At 45.3% G+C, this 22,291-nt stretch overlaps 1 protein-coding gene across 4 annotated transcripts in view; it reads right to left on the reverse strand.

Annotated features, from left to right (window-relative positions):
• LOC121565588 (neurobeachin-like) overlaps positions 1 to 22,291 on the reverse strand; it is a 300,567-nt gene that overhangs the window by 134,703 nt on the left and 143,573 nt on the right. For all 4 annotated transcript variants that reach the window (XM_045213661.1, XM_045213660.1, XM_045213658.1 and 1 more), the window contains 3 exons: positions 21,042 to 21,106; positions 18,308 to 18,416; positions 15,380 to 15,546 (listed from right to left, as the gene is read on the reverse strand). In XM_045213661.1, the coding sequence (XP_045069596.1) occupies positions 15,380 to 15,546; positions 18,308 to 18,416; positions 21,042 to 21,106 (341 nt within the window). The remainder of the gene's footprint in view (positions 1 to 15,379; positions 15,547 to 18,307; positions 18,417 to 21,041; positions 21,107 to 22,291) is intronic.

Consider the following 22,291-nt stretch of genomic DNA (forward strand, 5'->3'; position numbering starts at 1 on the left):
AGAAGAAGAAGAAGAAGAAGAAGAAGAAGAAGAAGAAGAAGAAGAAGAAGAAGAAGGGCCAGTGATACTGTAAACCGTGCAGTCGGCACCAGACAGGATTTGGACCGTCGTGCCAAGCTGCTGTTATGAAGGAGGCTGGGCCAGGCAGCTCAGTGAGGGTGGTCTGGGATGTCTTCCAAATGGCACCCTATACATACCCTAGACTATGGGCCTTGGTCAAAAGAAGTGCACTACATAGGGAATGCTATTTGGGAGGCAGACTGGATGGTCTGGTGCTAGGGGGCTCTGGGGAATGGCTCCCATAGGGGGCTAACTCAGTCAGCTCTCACACATCTAAAACACTACACTCCAAAGGGCTCTGGTCAAAAGTAGTGCCTTCGGAAAGTATTCAGACCCCTTTACTTTTTCCACATTTTGTTACGTTACAGCCTTATTCTAAAATGGATGAAATAAAACAATTTCCTCAGCAATCTACACAGAATACCCCATAATGACAAAGAGAAAACAGTTTTTTTGCAAATTTAGCAAATTTATTAAAAACTAAATACAGAAATACCTTATTTACATAAGTATTCAGACCCTTTGCTATGAGACTCTTGAGCTCAGGTGCATCCTGTTTCCATTGATCATCCTTGACATGTTTCTACAACTTGATTGGAGTCCACCTGTGGTAAATTCAATTGATTGGACATGATTTGGAAAGGCACACACCTGTCTATATACAGTAAGGTCCCACAGTTGACAGTGCATGTCAGAGAAAAACCAAGCCATGAGGTCGAAGGAATTGTCCATAGAGCTCTGAGACAGGATTGTGTCGAGGCACAGATCTGGGGAAGGGTACCAAAACATTTCTGCAGCATTGAAGGTCCCTAAGAACACAGTGGCCACCATCATTCTGAAATGAAAGAAGTTTGGAACCACCAAGACTCTTCCTAGAGCTGGCCGCTCTGCCAAACTGAGCAATCGGGGGAGAAGGGCCTTGGTCAGGGAGTTCCTCTGTGGAGATGGGAGAACCTTCCAGAAGGACAACCATCTCTGCAGCACTCCACCAATCAGGCCTTTATGGTAGAGTGGCCAGATGGAAGCCACTCCTCAGTAAAAGGCAAATGACAGCCCGGCAGGGACTGGGAGACTAGTCAGGATCGAGGGAAAGATGAACGGAGCAAAGTACAGAGAGATCCTTGATGAAAACCTGCTCCAGAGCGCTCAGGACCTCAGACTGGGGCGAAGGTTCACCTTCAAACAGGACAACGACCCTAAGCACACAGCCAAGACAACGCAGGAGTGGCTTCGGGACAAGTCTCTGTCGAACATCTCTGGAGAGACCTGGAAATAGCTGTGCAGCAATGCTCCCCATCCAACCTGACAGAGCTTGAGAGGATCTGCAGAAAAGAATGGGAGAAACTCCCCAAATACAGGTGTGCCAAGCTTGTAGCGTCATACCGAAGAAGACTCGAGGCTGTAATCGCTGCCAAAGGTGCTTCAACAAAGTACTGAGTGAAGAGTATGAATACTTATGTAAATGTGATATTTCCCGTTTTCATTTTTTTTTTATACATCAGCAAAAATGTATTTTAAAAAGTTTTTGCTTTGTCATTATGGGGTATTGGGAGTAGATTGATGAGGAGAAAAAAACGATTTAATCAATTTTTGAATAAGGCTGTAACCTAACACAATGTGGAAAAAGTCAAGGGGTCTGAAAACTTTCCAAAGACGCTGTATAGGGAATATGTTGCCATTTGGGACACAGCCCCAGAGAGAGGACAAGGTGAGAGAGACACAGAGCGCGACATCATCCCTCTCTCAGTCTGGGAGTGTGTTGAAAGTATTCAGAGTTAATTTTTCTTCTTCTTTTTTTGTGACCAAATCTTTCTTTATTTTGTAATGTTTTGGTAGTCTGAGTGGTATTCTGAGTGTCCTGGTGGTATTCTGAGTGTACTGATGGTATTCTGAGTGTACTGATGGTATTCTGTGTGTACTGATGGCATTCTGAATGTACTGATGGTATTGTAAGTGCATTGAATTTGATGGTATTCTGAGTGTACTAATGGTATTCTGAGTGTACTGATGGTATTGTAAGTGTACTGATGGTATTCCTAGTGTACTGATGGTATTGTAAGTGTATTCTAAGAGTATATTCGGAGCAGAGTGAAAGTGAAGGAAACAAAGACAGATTTTGCAAACAGAGGTTAAAACTGTGAAGTTCTCATCCATAAATTCACTCAAATCCGTCTAATAGGACATGTCCGATATTCTTCAGCATCTGAAGCTATATATCTTCTCTGCTTTGCTGAATCCAATATGAGCACAACAACGCTTCATTTCATGCATGAGCTAGAGAAATGCATGCTGGGAAATAATGTGACGCTAGAACAGCTTCAGACACAGATGTACTCCAGGCGGGTTATAAAGTCTGTTTGATACTAAAACAAAGATTAAGTAAATGCCAGCTAAGGTATTCTATTGATGTTAGGCTAACAGACTTATAGAAACAGACAAATACTACTAGATGATATGAGGGTAATGACTTGCATACAAAATAGTGAATAAAATCATTTGACTAGGCGCGTCCTTGGAATATACTGAACATTTCATCAATACAGACTGTAAAGCGCGAGGCAGTGACAGCGAGTTTATCTCAATGGGATCTGTGAGGAGGACTGACTGGCTCTCCACTCCCCCGTTCTCCGCTCGTAGTGGGGATTCATGACAGGCATAAAGAATGACTGAGGCCAAGCCTCCCAGAAACTGGCTAAATTTATTAGCCCTGTCACACATCCATCACACAAATGGATTTCAAACTGCATTTTAAAAGCTAATTTTCCAGACCTGATAACCTAGAGGAAACATGGCGGCCATTATTCACAGATGCTTTTAGATTCTAGGTGCAGCGCGATTAATGTCTAAAAAGACTATCTTCTCTCCTTTTTCCTCTGTGTATTTAAATCCCATATCTCTGGAATGTATGTGTGTGTGTGTGTGTGTGTGTGTGTGTGTGTGTGTGTGTGTGTGTGTGTGTGTCTCGGGGCTGTGGAGACAGAGCCAGATTTAACACCCCCGCTCCACAGGGAATGTGTTCTGTTTGTAAAAGGCAGTAAAACCTGACAGCCATGACTCAAAATAAAACGGTGAAGAGGGAAATAAAAGGATTGAAAACAATTTCCCAGCACAAATACAGCCCAATCTAGGACAGTGGGAGCTGGTTTGTAGTGATGAACTAGGTTAGTATTGGCAATGGGGACAGTTATAGTATAGTGATATAGTATAGTTATAGCATAGTGGTAAAGTATAGTTATATACAGTGCTATGAAAAAGTATTTGCCCCCTTTCTAATTTTCTCTACTTTTGCATATTTGTGATACTGAATGTTATCAGATCTTCAACCAAAACCTAATATTAGATAAAGGGAACATAAGTGAACAAATAACACAACAGTTACATATTTATTTCATTTATTTCATAAACAAAGTTATGCAACACCCAATTCCCCTGTGTGAAAAAGTAATTGCCCCCTTACATTCAATAACTGGTTGTGCCACCTTTAGCTGCAATGACTCCAACCAAATGCTTCCTGTAGTTGTTGATCAGTCTCTCACGTCGCTGTGGAGGAATTTTGGCCCACTCTTCCATGCAGAACTGCTTTAACTCAGTGACGTGTGGGTTTTCAAGCATGAACTGCTCGTTTCAAGTCCTGCCACAACATCTCAATTGGGATTAGGTCTGGACTTTGACTAGGCCATTCCAAAACTTCAAATGTATTGCTTTTTAGCAATTTTCGTGTAGACTTGATTGTGTGTTTTGGATCATTGTCTTGCTGCATGACCCAGCTGTGCTTCAGCTTCAGCTCTCAGACGGATGGTCTGACATTCTCCTGTAGAATTCTCTGATACAGAGCAGAATTCATGGTTCCTTCTATTAAGGCAAGTCGTCCAGATCCTGAGGCAGCAAAGCATCCCCAAACCATCACACCACCACCACTATACTTGACCTTTGGTATGATGTTCTTACTGTGGAATGCAGTGTTTGGTTTTCGCCAGGCATTACTGGAAGCATGTCGTCCAACCAGTTATTGCGTGTAAGGGGGCAATGACTTTTTCACACGGGGGAATTGGGTGTTGCATAATTTTGTTGATGAAATAAATATGTAATTGTTGTGTTATTTGTTCACTTATGTTCCCTTTATCTAATATTAGGTTTTGGTTGAAGATCTGATAACATTCAGTATCACAAATATGCAAAAGTAGAGAAAATTAGAAAGGGGGCAAATACTTTTTCATAGCACTGTATATATATATATATATATCCCTCCTCTCTACATTCTCTTCCTCTGTATCCGCTGCTAAAGCCACTTTCTACCACTCAAAATATCAAGCCTCTGCCTCTAACCCTAGGAAGCTCTTTGCCACCTTCTCCTCCCTGCTGAATCCTCCTCCTCCTCCCCCTCCCTCCTCCCTCTCTATGGATGACTTCGTCAACCATTTTGAAAAGAAGGTTGACAACATCCGATCCTCATTTATTAAGTCAAATGACACCGCTGGTCCTGCTCACACTGCCCTAACCTATGCTTTGACTTCTTTCTCCCCTCTCTCTCCAGATGAAATCTTGCGACTTGTGACGGCTGGCCGCCCAACAACCTGCCCACTTGACCCTATCCCCTCCTCTCTTCTCCAGACCATTTCCGGAGACCTTCTCCCTTACCTCACCTCGCTCATCAACTCATCCTTGACTGCTGGCCATGTCCCTTCCGTCTTCAAGAGAGCGAGAGTTGCACCCCTCCTCAAAAAACCTACACTCGATCCCTCCGATGTCAACAACTACAGACCAGTATCCCTTCTTTCTTTTCTCTCCAAAACTCTTGAGCGTGCCGTCTCTAGCCAACTCTCCTGCTATCTCTCTCAGAATTATCTTCTTGATCCAAACCAGTCAGGTTTCAAGACTGGTCATTCAACTGAGACTGCTCTTCTCTGTGTCACAGAGGCTTTCCGCACTGCTAAAGCTAACTCTCTCTCCTCTGCTCTTATCCTTCTAGACCTATCCGCTGCCTTTGATACTGTGAACCATCAGATCCTCCTCTCCACCCTCTCCGAGTTGGGCATCTACGGCGCTGCTCACTCTTGGATTGCGTCCTACCTGACAGGTTGCTCCTACCAGGTGGCGTGGTGAGAACCTGTCTCCGCACCACGTGCTCTCACCACTGGTGTCCCCCAGGGCTCAGTTCTAGGCCCTCTCCTATTCTCTCTATACACCAAGTCACTTGGCTCTGTCATATCCTCACATGGTCTCTCCTATCATTGCTACGCTGACGACACACAATTCATTTTCTCCTTTCCCCCTTCTGATAACCAGGTGGCGAATCGCATCTCTGCATGTCTGGCAGACATATCAGTGTGGATGTCGGATCACCACCTCAAGCTGAACCTCAGCAAGACGGAGCTGCTCTTCCTCCCGGGGAAGGACTGCCCGCTCCATGATCTCGCCATCACGCTTGACAACTCCATTGTGTCCTCCTCCCAGAGTGCAAAGAACCTTGGCGTGACCCTGGACAACACCCTGTCGTTCTCCGCTAACATCAAAGTGGTGACCCGATCCTGCAGGTTCATGCTCTACAACATTCGCAGAGTACGACCCTACCTTACACAGAAAGCGGCACAGGTCCTAATCCAGGCACTTGTCATCTCCCGTCTGGATTACTCCACTGGCTTCCAGTTGAGGCTCACATCTACTACAAGACCATGGTGCTTGCCTACGGAGCTGTGAGGGGAACGGCACCTCCTTACCTTCAAGCTCTGATCAGACCCTACACCCAAACGAGGGCACTACGTTCATCCACCTCTGGCCTGCTAGCTCCCCTACCTCTACGGAAGCACAGTTCCCGCTTAGCCCAGTCAAAGCTATTTGCTGCTCTGGCACCCCAATGGTGGAACAAGCTCCCCCACGATGCCAGGACAGCGGAGTCAATGACCACCTTCCGGAGACACTTGAAACCCTAACTCTTTAAGGAATACCTGGAATAGTATAAAGTAATCCTCCCAAATTACACCCTATTTTACCAAAGCCCTATGGGTCCTGGTCAAAAGTAGTGCACTATATAGGGTATAGGGTGCCATTTGAGACACATCCCATCTCTAGCGCCCCCCCTCCCCCCATCAAGGTCATATCTCTGTTAGAAAAACAACAAACCATTATATCAACAAACTATTATACCAACAAACCATTACAGCTGACCACGTTGTCAAAGACCCAGTTAAGAGTCTTTACTCCAGAGTGTTCTTCAAGCAGGGCGGTAAACTGGACCATGGTTCTGATGTTTATTTCTAACATGTTTAGAGGTCACACAGATAGTTCTACTGTATATGAACCATAACCCTCTGGAGAGACGATCATTCAGATAGAACAGAAGTCTACACGTTTCAGTTAGAACAGAACTATCCATGTTTCAGTTAGAACAGAACTATCCATGTTTCAGTTAGAACAGGACTAGCCATGTTTCAGTTAGAACAGAACCATCCATGTTTCAGTTAGAACAGAACCATCCATGTTTCAGTTAGAACAGAACTAGCCATGTTTCAGTTAGAACAAAACTATCCATGTTTCAGTTAGAACAGAACTAACCATGTTTTAGATCGGACAGCACTATCTATGTTTTAATTAGAACAGAACTATACTGGTTTCAGCATCAGCTAGTTTCTCCTGACAGAGAGGACTATTGTGAGAGTCGAGAGGAAAGAAAATAAAGATTCAATAAAACACAATTATATTCTCTTTAAATGCTTCCATTTGAGAGGTAAATGGAGGTTAATTATAATAAATAGCAGTAATCAGTGACTAGTCTATTTAAAGAGGCAGTACTGGTTAGTGTCTCACCACACACACCCTGTCCTGTGAAGGGGGTGCCCTGCCCTGTGCCCCGAGCCCTGCGCCCCACACCCTGCGCCCCGAGCCCCGCGCCCTGTGTGACTTTGATACTAAACACACTCCAGAGCTCTCAGATTAAGTCCTTCTGAGAACAAATGGCCTTTCTTCCTCCTCCATCCACACTCTGTCCATCTACCAATGAGAGGAAGCTATTCATTGTCTATGGTCTAGGCTAGGGTCACTGTTAACATGATACACTGGTCAGTATTACCAAGACACATTAAACTATTCTGCTCTAGCGATATGCCAACCATGTCCTGAAATTTAAGCATGGAAGTACTAGGGTTGCAAAATTCTGGTAATTTCCCCAAAATTCTCAGGTTTTCTATAAATACTGGTTGGAGGATGCTGGATTTCCTGCTTATTCCCTTGTGATTTTCAAACTTGGAAGATCTGAGAATTTCTGAAAAGTTACCAGAATTTTGCAACCCTAGGAAGTACTGCATGATGGTCTCTCTATAAACAAATAATCTACCAAACCATTATCCTTCTGAAACCTATCATATCACTCATAAACAGTGCAGTATTATACTGATTTCTTTTTACACATTTTTTACAATTTAATACAGAAACATTCAACATCGGCTTTCAAACGTCTCTCAAAACAGGCAGCGTAGTTGACGGATCCCTACAGATAGACAGGTTTCAACCAGTCAGGTATAAAAAAAACATTCAGCCATCTAATTGACTAAAAAAGGCTGAAAACAAAACAATGTCTGTCAATCAGTGTACTATATCACTTAACTGTCTTTGATCACCATGGTGACACATTCTTCTACATCAACAGACAGACACAGCTAAATAAAACTGCACATCAACATGAGGCAACTGGAAACCATATGGCCATGGATGGTGTATCAAGTTTCATTTTTCAAAGTAAAGTGTAAATTCAGAAAAAAAATATAATCATTTGTGTCATGTATGCATATTAACGCAGAAAGAGTAAGACTACCATCAATACCCGTCAGTAACAGTCAGATAACAGTCAGTAAGAGTGAGACTAGAGTCAGTAACAGTGAGACTAGAGTCAGTAACAGTGAGATAACAGTCAGTAACAGTGAGATTACAGTCAGTAAGTGTCAATAACAGTCAGTAAAAGTCAATAATAATCAGTAACAGTCAGACTAATCAGTAACAGTCAGTAACAGTGAGATTACAGTCAGTAACAGTCAGTAAAAGTCAGTAACAATCAGACTAGTCAGTAACAGTGAGACTACAGTCAGCCTACAGTCAGTAGTAGTCAGACCACAGTCAGTAACAGTCAGAATACAGTCAGTAACAGTCAGACTACAATCAGTAACAGTCAGACTACAATCAGTAACAGTCAATAACAGTGGCACTACAGTCTACAGCAGAGTTTTAGTACGTCTGAACCCCTCCCTGCCAGCGCTGTGGACCATTCATCTTTCACCAGAGGTGGGGCTCTCTCTGCTCCCCTATAACTGATGATGGTGTGAACGCTCTCCTTAAGAGGTAATTATCAGGCTGCAAGGTTAACTCCACCCCCAGGGAGGAGCTGATGTACTATAGGTCAACAACAAATAAGAGCAGAGAGAAAGAGGAGCACAAAAAAAAAAGGAACTTCACTTCTTTATCCTCCCCAGTACAAATATTTTGTTTTCCCCTCTTGAATAAACTTAGCTACAGAGGACAGACATCACCAAGGCTGTGTTAGGGTTCCTGCTGCATTCATCTTCTAAATTAACCATAATGTCCAGCAGGATCATATTCACTGGTCCTCCATATACCTTCACACAGGAGAGAGACCTTGATCTACCTCTCCCCCCCCCCACATCTTTCCCCTCCTCTCCTCCTCGTCAGAGCTGCTATTAGAATGGATAACCCGGCGAGGCGAGACAGCGGAGTGCTTAGCCAGGCAGCCAGTGACTGAAGGGTCCATTCCATCACTAAGTTATTATCCACAGGCAGAGTGTTGCCATTCATCAGAGACAGAGAGATGAAACTCTCGGTTAGTCAAGGGAAACGCCCGTTCCACTCCCCTCACCAAGGATCAATAAATGCCACCGCTCTCTCCTCCATTCCCTCCGCTACTGAAAAAGTAATTATACAGGAGCAATGTTGCAATGTTGACAATCGATAGCTCAGTCAGGTTGGGTTAAGGTCTGTGGGGGGGGTTTAGTCAGCTACTGATGTCAACAGTGACACCATGGAACAAAGGACGTCCTGTCTGTCTGTCTGTCTCCTTCCACCTGCTCTACATCCTGTTAAGACGGCCATGTTGGAACATGTTGGAATGCCTTGGTTGCGTCTGAAATGGCACCCTATTCCCTATATAGTGTAATATTTTTTACCATGGTCAAAAGTAGTGCACTATATAGGAAACAGGGTGCCATTTGGGACGCAGCCAGCGGTGGACAGGGGAGGCCTTTAGTGTCAATGGAGATGCAGACTACTCACTCTGCAATGCAAACCAGTATGTATCAAACTTGAATAAATGCATGTGACAAAAGATAGTTCCCAGAATCCAGGTAGATCAGAGGTAGATATGATTGGGTGAAATGTGCTTTCCATTTCATAAGAACTATAAAAACAAAGCCAACATATTTGTCACGCCCTGGCTCTGGGGACACTGTTATGTTGAGCCAGGGTGTGTAGATCATGTGTTTTGTTTCTATGGGTGCTATTTCTATGTTGGCCAGAGTGGCTCCCAATCAGAGGCAACGAGTGTCAGGGGTTTCTGGTTGTCTCTGATTGGGAGCCATATTTAAACAGTCTGTTTTTCATTCGTGTTTGTGGGATTTTGTTTCTAGTCTGTTTATGGTAGACCGTGAACTGTCACGTATCGTTTGTTGTTTTGATCGTGTCTCTTAATAAAGAGTATGTTTGCCTGCAACGCTGCGCCTTGGTCTTCGTCTGTTCTAGACGATCGTGACAGAAAATCCCACCACAACTGGACCAAGCAGCGAGTCGAGGAGCCATCGCCAGGGAAATCCCTAGCAGATCTCCGTGGCAGCCTCGACTGGGTCAAGCCGAGTGAAGAGCAGAGAGAGTGGACTTGGGAACAATGGAGGAAGAGCTTCGACTGGGTCAAGCCAATTGAGGAGCTGAATAGCGGGAGTTGGAGGCAGAAGAGCGAGAGTTGGGCGAGAACTATAGAGGCCTGGCCCACGGGGAGGAGAGACCCCCAGAACATTTTTAGGGGGGGGCTCACGACGTCGGGGCAGCAGGAGGCCGCGATAGAGCGGTCCAGCGGGTTGGCAGAGGAGGCCGCCAGGTTACGGGGGCCACTGGTCGAAGAGGGGATGGAAGGTGTAGAGGCACGGCGAGAGGTACTGGGGTGTGTTACCAGTCCGGTCCGGCCCGTTCCAGATCCCGGTGTAGGGCCAGTGGTGTGTGTCCCCAGTACGGTCCGGTCTGTTCCTGCTCCCCGCACCAAGTCAGTGGTGCGCTCGTCAGCCCGGCTCGGCCCGTTCCTGCTCCCGCACCAAGTCAGTGGTGCGCTCGTCAGACCGGCTCGGCCCGTTCCTGCTCCCCGCACCAAGTCAGTGGTGCGCTGTCACGCCGGCCCGTTCCTGCTCTGGGGCTCGGCCCGTTCCTGCTCCCGCACCAAGTCAGTGGTGCGCCCGTCAGCCCGGCTCGGCCCGTTCCTGCTCCCCGCACCAAGTCAGTGGTGCGTTTCGTCAACCGGCCCGGCCCGCTCCTGCTCCTCACACCAAGCCAGTGGTGTGCGTTGTCAGTCCAGCACGGCCCGTGCCTGTTCTCCACACCAGGCCAGTGGTGGGCGTCGTCAGTCCGGCACGGCCCGTGCCTGTTCCACTGGTGCCTGGTTCGGCACTGGTCAGATGTTTTACGCCGGAGCTAGAGCAATCCGCTCCATCAGTGTGCAGTCCAGCTCCAGCCAGCGGGGCCAGACCGGACCAGGGGTACTTTGGGGGGTTGGAGAGGGAGCGGGGATCAGGCCCGGAGCCGGATCCGCCGCCTAGGCGGAATGCCCACCCGGTCCCTCCCCTGTGGTATTTGGTTGACGCGGTCGGAGTCCGCGCCTTTAGGGGGGGGTACTGTCACGCCCTGGCTCTGGGGACACTGTTATGTTGAGCCAGGGTGTGTAGATCATGTGTTTTGTTTCTATGGGTGCTATTTCTATGTTGGCCAGAGTGGCTCCCAATCAGAGGCAACGAGTGTCAGGGGTTTCTGGTTGTCTCTGATTGGGAGCCATATTTAAACAGTCTGTTTTTCATTCGTGTTTGTGGGATTTTGTTTCTAGTCTGTTTATGGTAGACCGTGAACTGTCACGTATCGTTTGTTGTTTTGATCGTGTCTCTTAATAAAGAGTATGTTTGCCTGCAACGCTGCGCCTTGGTCTTCGTCTGTTCTAGACGATCGTGACAATATTATAGTATTACTACAACAGAAAACAGAGTAGAAACAATATTGACATACACATCAGTAAATAAGAGGATAAATACAAAACTTGCCTTGTGTTAAAGGATGGTTATTATCATAGTTTAAGACTGGTAGTTAAAGACACTGTGAATTATTCTAGAATGAATTCATCAGCCTTGCCTTAACGTCTCCTTTCTCTTGACAATGCTGAACTTTATAATCCAGTGACAGGGGTCAGGGGGTCAAAGCAGAGGGAGGAGGGGCCAGAGAAAATCACTCTCTCACTGGAGAAAATTCTAACATCCAATTTTCAACTTGATTTATCAGTGTGATCAAACTGAATGGGTGCCGTGATGGGAGGAGGGGGAGAGAGGGAATAGAGGAGGAAGAGGGAAAGAGGGGTGAGGAGGGAGGGAGGGGTGAGGAAGGAGGAGGGGAGCTGTCTCAGAGCTGCATCAAAGGCTTCTCGTTGTGATTTAGCACAGCAGATCAATACAACCCTATACTGTTTCAATTTGAACACTATTGATTTTGTGATGTCGACTCAATACAGAGCACATTCATCATCAGGCAAGCAGAAAGTATGATCCAACAGCCTACTGGGCTGATCACACTGCCTTAACAAAGCCCTACCACCTCCTGGGCTGATCACACTGCCTTAACACTGCCCTACCACCTCCTGGGCTGATCACACTGCCTTAACAAAGCCCTACCACACCCTGGGCTGATTACACTGCCTTAACACTGCCCTACCACCTCCTGGGCTGATCACACTTCCTTGTTTAACACAGCCCTACCACCTCCTGGGCTGATCACACTGCCTTGTTTAACACAGCCCTACCACCGCCTGGGCTGATCACACTGCCTTGTTTAACACAGCCCTACAACCTCCTGGGCTGATCACACTTCCTTGTTTAACACAGCCCTACCACCTCCTGGGCTGCTCACACTGCCTTGTTTAACACAGCCCTACTACCTCCTGGGCTGATCACACTTCCTTGTTTAACACAGCCCTACCACCTCCTTGGCTGATCACACTGCCTTGTTTAACACAGCCCTACAACCTCCTGGGCTGATCACACTGCCTTGTTTAACACAGCCCTACCACCTCCTAGGCTGATCACACTGCCTTAACACAGCCCTACCACCTACTGGGCTCATCTGGTTAATTCTTATAATAGGTCATATGATCGCAGAGAGATTTTGTATGTATCCCAAATGGCATCCTATTCCCTATGTATTGCACAAATTTAGAACAGAGCCAAATGGGCCCTGGTCAAAAGTAGTGCAAGATATAGGGTATAGGCTACCATTTGGGACGCAGTCATTGGCTTTCCGTTCGTGTGCAGTGTCTCCTCGTCACACAGTGTTATGATCATAATGGTGTCTGAACACTACTAATTCAAAATACTATAGTTGTGTAAAAACTTTCAACAAAATGTGCACTATAGTCATCAGCAGTAGTTTCACCTGGGTGAGTATATTAAATATATAATTATGTTGATAAAACGTTCCACACAGATGATCAATATCCTCTGGCTAGTCTCCAGGTAGAACTTAGGGTTAAAGGAAAAACACACACACACACACACACACACACACACACACAGACCACACACTCTTTCAACCAGCGTCACAAATAGCAGACATCCCCTTCAGGAAATAAATAAATAATAATAAATGAATAAAGGGGAAAGTTAATGTAGCATTGAATAAGGCTGAGCTGCTACACTGCCCTGAGCTCATCAACATATTGCATCATTTTTCTTCTCAAGCAGGTCACCATTAAATGGGAATTTGTTGGAAGTTTTGCGGTATCATTTACAATGCTCCCCCGCTCAGCAACCTTTTGTTCCAATACTAATGCTATCCCTGGAGAGAAACTCTATAAATATTTGAATAAGTAAATCTACAGTAGCAGCCCGCAATTCAATCTTATATGTTTTGCCAAGGTTCCTTTACTTATACTATTGTTTGGTCTGTTTTATGAATATCTCTATCAGAACTGCATGGCATATAATCAAACATACTGTGTATGCACAAATATATACACAATGCTCAAACATCTGGTAAATGGGTGAAGTGAGGCATTTAGTTGCATTAACTACTGTAGGTAAGGATATCTATATTACTTTAATACAATACAATTCCAACTGTAATTCAATCTGTACTATAGTTTGCATCCAAACGGCACCCTATTCCCTATTCTGGTCACCTACTCTGGTCAAAAGTAGTGCACTATCTAAGGTATAGCTGCATGGGTAAATAGGGCTCTGGTCAAAAGTAATGCACTATACAGTATAGGGAAAAGAGAGCCATTTGGGAGTCAGTACGCACCCATAGATTAATGGTCCAATGATGGTAAGTGCGCATCTTTCTGTGGTAATTGCATCTGTTTCCAGGGCTGTGTTTGTCAGGTGGGATGATGCATGTCTAAATCACTAAATCTATCTGCCACACAACCCATGGAGAGTACCAGCAGTCATTAAAACACTCCTCAAATCAATCAATCAATTGAATTCTCCTTACAAACTAAATGAAGGTTTATTGTATTTTTTCAACAAAAATCAGACAACACAGCAGAATTCTTAAAGCACTCAAAACATGATCCAGATGTGTTTTCTATCAATGTGAGTAAAAAACATCCCATTAATGAACATAGTTAACATCTGTATGTAGTGAACATATTTAACCATGTGTATTGCGTTTTCAAAATCTAATAAAGAAAGCCAAGCTACTGTTTCAGTGAGAGTAGTCAATTACTGAAAGTGTTCTTTCTGTAAGGAAGGCAAGATTTGACAGGACCTTTGCTGCACTTGTCACTCACTAGGTCGTCGTTGTAAACACAGAATTTGTTCCTAACAGACTTACCTGATATAAAGCTTGTTTTTTACAGATCATGGCCAATGTCATCAACATCCCAATGAACATGCATGTCATGTGTCGTCGTGACATTACCAGGGGGAAACATAGAGAGAATAATAGTAGGGGTCTAAGCACAAAACCTTGAGGAACGCCTAATTCAACTTTGGAGTCCTTAGAGGACTTTCCACCTAGTTGGACAAATGGATACTGCTCAGATTGGTGGTTTAAGCATCCATAGCATCACTATTCAGCACTGGCCCACTTCAACCACTGAGTGTGTGTGTGTATGTGTGGGTGTATGTGTGTGTGTGTGTGGTGGGAAGCAGAGCTAAGGCTCCAAGGATCTGTAGTTTTCAAGGCCCAGGGGAGAGAGGTGGAGGGAATGACTCCGACCACCAACCACCACCAGGTGTAATGCTGTGTGACTGAGAGGGTTGCTGAGAGACTCGACAACACTCCACACACACACCTTCTCGTACGCACACACACCTCTCACACACACACACACAAAAGCACAAGCCAGATGCATGCACGCACACACACAATCACACACACATGCACACACACACATACAACTCCCGCCCCAACCCCACCCCCAGTCTGTTTGACCAGCGGTCGGTCCCGAGGGGGGTTCCGTCTCTTTGACTGTTATTGAGTTAGTTGACCTGGTCCCTGATCCTGGTGGATGCTGGGTAAATGACATTAGTTGGTGGTCGTTCCTTCCTTCCCAGCACTGCACTCTGTGGCTCACAGCAAAGGTAATTGTACAGTACAGCTAATACTGGGAGTTCTGTTATCCAGCCTGGCCTTAGCATGGCCTTTGGGCCAGCCCAGCTCCAGGTAGCCCCAGCCCTAAACCTTTCACCAGACCCAGTCCCAGTCCGTACTTCTGTGCCAGGCTGCCCCAGGCTCTATGTTTGTTGGTGAAGATGTAAAGTATATACCCCAGCCACCGCTCTAACCCTACAGCCCAGCCCTACACCCCAGCCCAAGGCCTATCATTCAGCCCAAGGCCTATCCTTCAGCCCCAGCCCTATATCCCAGCCCTGGCAAGACCTATCCTTTAGCCCCAGCCCTATACCCCAGCCATAGACCTATCCTTTAGCCCCAGCCCTATACCCCAGCCCAAGGCCTATCCTTTAGACCCAGCCCTATACTCCAGCCCAAGGCCTATCCTTTAGCCCCAGCCCTATACCCCAGCCCTGGCAAGGCCTATCCTTCAGCCCCAGCTCTATACCTCAGCCCTAGGTCTTACCTCTGTGCCAGGCTGCCCCAGGCTCCATGCTTATTGGTGAGGATGTTGAGGATCTTCTGCTTGAGCTGGTTGGCAGTCACATGGTCTCTGTGCTTGGCAGCGCTGATCAGGTGATCACACATCTTCTCCTCCTCCCTCCTATCAGCAGCGTACTGGGCACAGTTGGACTGATGGAGGGAACACAAGGAGACATTTTATTATAAACATAGCCATGCTAATGCCATGCTAACATAATGCTAAGATCATGCTAGGCATTAACATTATGCTAACACCCTGCTAACACCCTGCTAACATAATGCTCACACCATGCTAGGTGTTAACATTATGCTAAAACCAGATAGGATCCATCACTAGGATTTGATATTACTTGCACTTTGATTGTATGTTCTTTTAACGTAAGGTGTCCTTGAGTGTCTTGAAAGGCATCTGTAAAATATAACTGTCTGTCTGGTGTTAGCATGGTGTTAGCATGGCTATGTTATGTTTGTATTAATATGTCCTTGTGTTTCCTCCGTTGCAATCCTGCTAAATTAGATACTACATTCAAACATGTGCATGCACACTAAGTGTGTGTTGAGGGAGAAGAAATGAAAACCATTCAATAGATCCACAGAGGATATTATGGTGTGTGAGTGTGTATGTGTTTGTGTGCATGCACGTGTGAGTAGATATTATAGCCTGTGCTGTCAAGGTTAACAGAGCCAATCTCTGCTCCACTACATCAGCAGGGGACATGTTAGTGTAGAGTGATTTAAACACTGTCGCCGTCTGCTAATGTCTTTGGTTTCACATGGAGAAAAAGAGAGGAATTTGTCCGTTAGATAGCTTTAATGCCATCTGTTTACATAGAGGTCATAATAAACAATTTGTCCCTATATAAAACTCAACTGTGACTGTGGATGAAGGGCAGGTTGGATAACAAAGAGAAGTAGCCTGTACTGTAGCCTACATGCATAAATTATCATCAAACAGTGTGACATAAATAGATTGAAACCCGGTGTGTGACGTTGAAGTGGAGTCAGTCTCTGCGTAACAAATGGCACTCTATTCCCTTTATAGTACACTACTTTTAACCAGGGCCCATATGGTTCTGGTAAAAAGTAGTGCACTATATAGGGAATAGGGTGACATTTGGGACGCACCCAGTGATCTCCTGCAGGCAGCGTAGAAGCATCTAAAGGTAATCTAGATTCTAGAGGAGCCGATCAGGATCTGACTTCATCTTCTCCTCGCTAAAATAAGATTGTCTTGCTGCGTCGCCCCGGGGCTGCTCCTTCCTGCTCATATACTAAATCTAATTTGCTAACAGAAGCTGGAAGTTAATTGAATTTCCGGCCCTATATTTGAATTGTGTCAGATATTATACTTCAACATATTCTTCAAATGGCAGATAACTCAATCTCTGCTTGTCATCTCATGTTACCATGTGACGCTGTGACAAATATCAAACCTTATTTATCACTTCACAGGATATGAGGCTGCTGCCCTGACACCAACCTAATGTAAAAATGTCTATCTGTCTGGGGATGGAGGGTAGAGGGAGGGAGGGGTTTTGAGGGGTAATAAAATAGAGACAGGGCTGGATGAAAAGTGTAGAGTTGTCAGACAGAAGGGATGATACCAGAGGAGGGATGAGGGCCAGGTAATCTCTGGGGGTTTCCCAAATGGCACCCTATGGGCCCTGGTCAAAAGTAGTGCACCATACAGGGAATAGGGTGCCATTTGAGACGCAGCCTCCCTCGCTACTGGTGACATTGCATATCTATCCATCTCTTCCAGTTTATCTAGCAGGTCAAGGAGCCTCTAGCAGAGGACTACAGGATATCTAACAGCTGCTTGAGGAGGGCTGCTGCCCCAAGATAAGAAACCCATCACTCCTCACATGTACAAGCTACTAACAGAGGTGGCAGAAGGGTCTGTGTGCGTGTGCATGTTTGTGTACTTGGGTAAGACACTTCCTATATGACTAGCAACATTGTGTCATCCCACTCCTCAACTTTTCTTGATGATAATTCATGAAAATGAGAAACAAAGAGAGAGAGAGAGAGAGAGAGAGAGAGAGAGAGAGAGAGAGAGAGAGAGAGAGAGAGAGAGAGAGAGAGAGAGAGAGAGAGGGAGAGAAAGAGGAAGAGAGTGAGAAAGAGAGAGAGAGCAGCTCTACCTGCTGTCTAAAAGAGGCATGACATTCCTCTGAACAGAGCACCTCCCTGAGCTCAAAAAGCTGCTCCTCTCTCCTCTCCACTACTGTATGGTCCTAAAACCTTCTCAGGCTTCCATCCATTTAATAAAGGCTTAATTAGACACAGAAAGTGGCATTACTAAAGACTGACTGCACCCTAAATAGCACCCTATTCCCTATATGGTGCACTACTTTTGACCAGAGCCTATTGGGTCCTGATGAAAAGTAGTGCACTATAAAGAGAATTGGGTGCCATTTGGCATGCAGATACTGTTAAATTACTGCAGACAACCTCTAATTCCTACAGAAATCAATAATGAGAGTGTTCTGATGCTTTGTAGTGAGAACAGGCAGTGTGTTTGATATGTGGGGTAAGTACTGTCTCTGGGGTAGACTCATTACACTGTTGGATGGGCTTAAAGTTAATAAAACCTGGCATATCATTTAGTCTGCTTATTAATATTGCTGGTTATTATAATCCCTTAGAGTGGCCTAATGGTAGGGCCATAATCCTCCTGGAGAGACACAGGGACTACAGGAGTACTGAGCTGCTGCTAATCCAGCACTATTCTCTAACAGACCCGGGATGCCTCCCAAATGCCACTCTATTTCTATGGGCTCTGGTCAAAAGTAGTGCACTATGTAGGGAATAGGGTGCCATTTGGGACGCACACTGAAGTCAGCCACTCCAGAGCAGGGACTGGCAAGGCTGCTGTAGTCAGTTGACTATGTTAGATAAGGTACTGTACCTCAAACTCTGCATGTTTATGGACGTCTTCTGCTGTCTGTCTGTTGAGGATGAACTCTGCCTCGTTGGCAACACGCACGATGTGGTCCTTCATAGCATGACACAGCAATCTGGAACAGACAGACAGAAAACTAGTCAGTCAGTCAGTCAACACAAACGATGTGGTCCTTAATAGCATGACACAGCAACCTGGAACAGATAGACAGAAAGATAGACAGAATACTAGTCAGTCAGCAACCTGGAACAGATAGACAGAAAGACAGAATACTAGTCAGTCAACACAAAGATGTGGTCCTTCAAAGCATGACACAACAACCTGGAACACACAGGCATATAGACAGACAGACCCCCCCCCCCCCCCACCCACACACACACACCCCTCCCTTTTGACCCTCCAACCTCATCTCCATCTCCCTGACGTCTCTGGCCCTGATCACCTCCTCTCCTCCCATGGCTGACTGACTCCTCAGCCTCCCTGGCGTACACTCTACCTGCTTCTGCCCACGCTTCAATCTTTTTAATAATTGAAAACAGCCAGGCTACTATGTGGAGATTATATGCCATTTTACACCCAATTAGGTCTGCTTTGTTTTAATTACAGAGCTTCTGATACCCTCTTTCTGCATCACAAACCTATTTCCATTATAGAGCCCTGGTCAAAAGTAGTGTACTACATAGGTAATATGGTGCTATTTGGGAAGCATCCTCTGTCTCAGGGAAGAGGCCTCAGAGAACTACAGTCATCAGACTAGTGTTGACAAGCTTTAAACTACAATTACACTCTGAGTCCTGAACAATTCTTTATCTCCTGTTGTTTAGACGTTAGTGTTCTACACTATGATTGTAGTTAGTTGGTTAGCTGGTTAGTTTAGCTAGTTGGTTAGCTGATAGGTTAGAGAGATCTACAGGACAGGTTGGTTAGCTGGTTGATCATAGTTCAGAGGACTGCAGCTGGCTGGTATGCTGGTTGGTTAGAGATAGCAGGTCGCCATCCCAAATGGCACCCTATTCCCTATATAGTGCAATACTAGTGCTGAGCGATTGACTGGAATTTCTGTTATTAAACAACTAATTGACTGACATTGGTTCAATTATTTGAATAACATTTCGTTCTGCTTTTTTCTATGAGCACATTGCACAGTTTCTCTAGAGATAAATCAGATCAAGCCCGAACTGTGCGATGTAGTAGGAAGTTGTAGCTTCTAACAGGCCAATATTCTACATAGTTTAGCGCAGAAAACGTGATAATTAACTACAACGACCATAATGCATTGCGTGCCTACTTGTCCGGTCTGTGTGTTTATTTTAAGCCTGCTACGTTAGGCTAGTGTGGGGCAGACACGGATAGAGAGAGCATAGACAGAAGAATGCACGATCGAGAGGGATTAGAGAGCAGTTGCTTCGCAAGGTATCTCTACCTGAAAATACACAATCTAAGTGATTGATAGTTGGTATTTAGAAGTCATAAAAGTATGCCTTATTTACCTTGAACAAACAGAAATAGCGATTTTGTCAGACTGCATAGGCAGCAGCTGATGACTTTAATGAAATAATAAAGTCATCAAATAAAACAAATGTAATATACACAACAACTGAAATATTTTATTAAAGTAATGTGAATAACTGATGGTTAAGTGATAAGGAGTAATGGGCAGTCACTACCACCATGGGACTTGTATTAATTGTTTTATTCTGCGTTTTAGCATTCAACCCACATAATGCATAGTGCATTTAATGTATTTTTTTTAAATGGAAACCGAATTCAAAAAACGTGATAATTGTTTAATAATCTAACCGAAACCGAACCGACTTCAAAAAATACTAATCGCTCAGCACTATGCACTACATAGGTAATAGGGTGGCATTTTTGATGCAGATCAGGTGTCCACAGTACTGAGGTAGTGTAGAGAAATGAGATCTGCCAGCAGCACCCTGGACAGCGCCACGTGACAGAGCGGTAGAGTGATAGAGTAGCCGTGCAGTAGTGGCAGAATGGCCCCCACTGAGTAAGGATCTTTATCCAGGCCCGACAGGGGTCCAGGGGAGGTACCAGGGAGGGCTAAGACTGGGCTGGGTTGGGCACAGCGAGGCTGCACTGGGGTATAGGGCTGGGGTATAGGTCTGGACCTGAGGCTGGGGTATAAGGCTGAGGCTGGGTAGTTTGGATGTAAGAGGGTTACACAGATGGGTCACCAGATGGACTTGGAAGCGGATATATTCTATAACACCCTGCCTGATCTGAGCCTGCCACACTCACAGAGAGGGGGTGGAGACTACACAGATAGAGGGGATACACTATCGTGTTGATATTGTTACATCACTCTGTCACACCAATCTTATTTACCTTAACCCCTATAGAGCACAAAAAGTCTAACATGCAGCACTCCACGCTCTAGGGGCCAGCAGCTTACTGCTAATCTATTGCTGCCACTGGACCTAACAACCTGCTCAGAGCTGGTGTGCGTGCGTGTGTGGTGTGTGTGTGAGTGTACCGGAAATCCACAAAAGTCCCCACAAGGATAGTAAAACAAGGAAAATTCTCCCTCGTGGGGACATTTCCCAAGTCCCCACGAGGACAAAGGCTATTTTAAGCTTAGGGGTTAGGTTTAGGGTTAGGAGTTAGGGTTATGTTCAGGGTTAGGGTTAGGGAAAATAGGATTTTGAATGGAAATACATTTTAGGTCCCCACACAGATAGTAAAACATATGGTGTGTGTGTGTGAATATGATACATACCTTCCCTCGTTGATGAGCTCGATGAAGGCGAGGCCGGCATTTTTCTGGATCGAGTTCTGCCACTCCTGAGACAGAAGGAGGAGGAGAAGAGGAGAGGAAGATAGAAAGGGGAGCGGAGAGGAGGAACGTTGGATAGTTATTAGTTACTTATACTGGCTCTGTGGCTGTATGTCGCAGACAAAGCCTTCCACAAGGTTGAGTAGGGTTACCTTTTCAAGAAACTGGAGAGATTCAGCTTTGGCAAAAACGTTTTGTCTTGGATTAGAATGCTATTTTATTCTCTGATAGCTTGTGTGTGTACTAACAACAACTACTTCAAATACTTACACCACTGCCACAGAATGAGACGTCGTAAAAACCCAGAGCTCATTACATTCTATCAGCGCTACTAGGCGATGGCTATAAAAACATATCAATGGGCTAATTTTCAATAAAAATCATAGGAAGGCAATAAAGTAACAATAACGTAGTAATAAAAAAACAATTATGGAACACTTTACCCCGAAAGCTTCACAAATCAGAAAAACATTTCCAAAACTAAAATACCTGTACAATAAAACCAGCCCCTTTAATGCAACAAAAAGCTACAGAGTCTCTGAGAAACACATGGCCAGTCTCCGTTGCAATTCAAATTGCCATCGCACATTCGATAGCTTCTAATTCAAGTAACAAAACAAAGAAGGCATTAAGGTAATTGAATCCTTTCAAAGAGAAGCACTGGCTATAAAAAGCTGAATCTCTGCCCTGCATGTGTGAGTGTGCCTGCTCTCTTCGGATGCATCCCAAATGGCATCATATGCACTACTTTTGAGCAGAGCCCTATGGGCCCTAGTCAAAAGTAGTGCACTAAATAGGGAATAGGGTGGCATTCGGGACGAGACCTTCCTCTGTGAACAGATCGGTAAAAACAGAAGAGATGTAATCGGGGATGAAACTGTATCCGCGGCCTTAAATACAGCCATTTCCTCCGTCCGCACACTGACAGATGACTGAGGAGAGGAGAGCCATCTACTGCAGTGTGGAGCCGGAGCCTAGAGCGGCTGCAGCCCCGGGGCCACGGCACTCCCCACCCTCTCACCATCACCATCACTACCCGGTCTGGGAATGATTAAAAAGCTGTTTGGGAGCGGAGGAGAGGAGGAGCGGAAGAGAGGGCCTTGCACTGTGGGAACCTGGGCTCTCTGCTCACTCACTGAGGAGCAAATGGAAGTGAAAACAGAGGAGACCACAGTTCAAAATAGAAAGAGAAA

This window comes from Coregonus clupeaformis, chromosome 5, assembly GCF_020615455.1.
Source record: "Coregonus clupeaformis isolate EN_2021a chromosome 5, ASM2061545v1, whole genome shotgun sequence".
Classification (NCBI taxonomy): domain Eukaryota; kingdom Metazoa; phylum Chordata; class Actinopteri; order Salmoniformes; family Salmonidae; genus Coregonus; species Coregonus clupeaformis.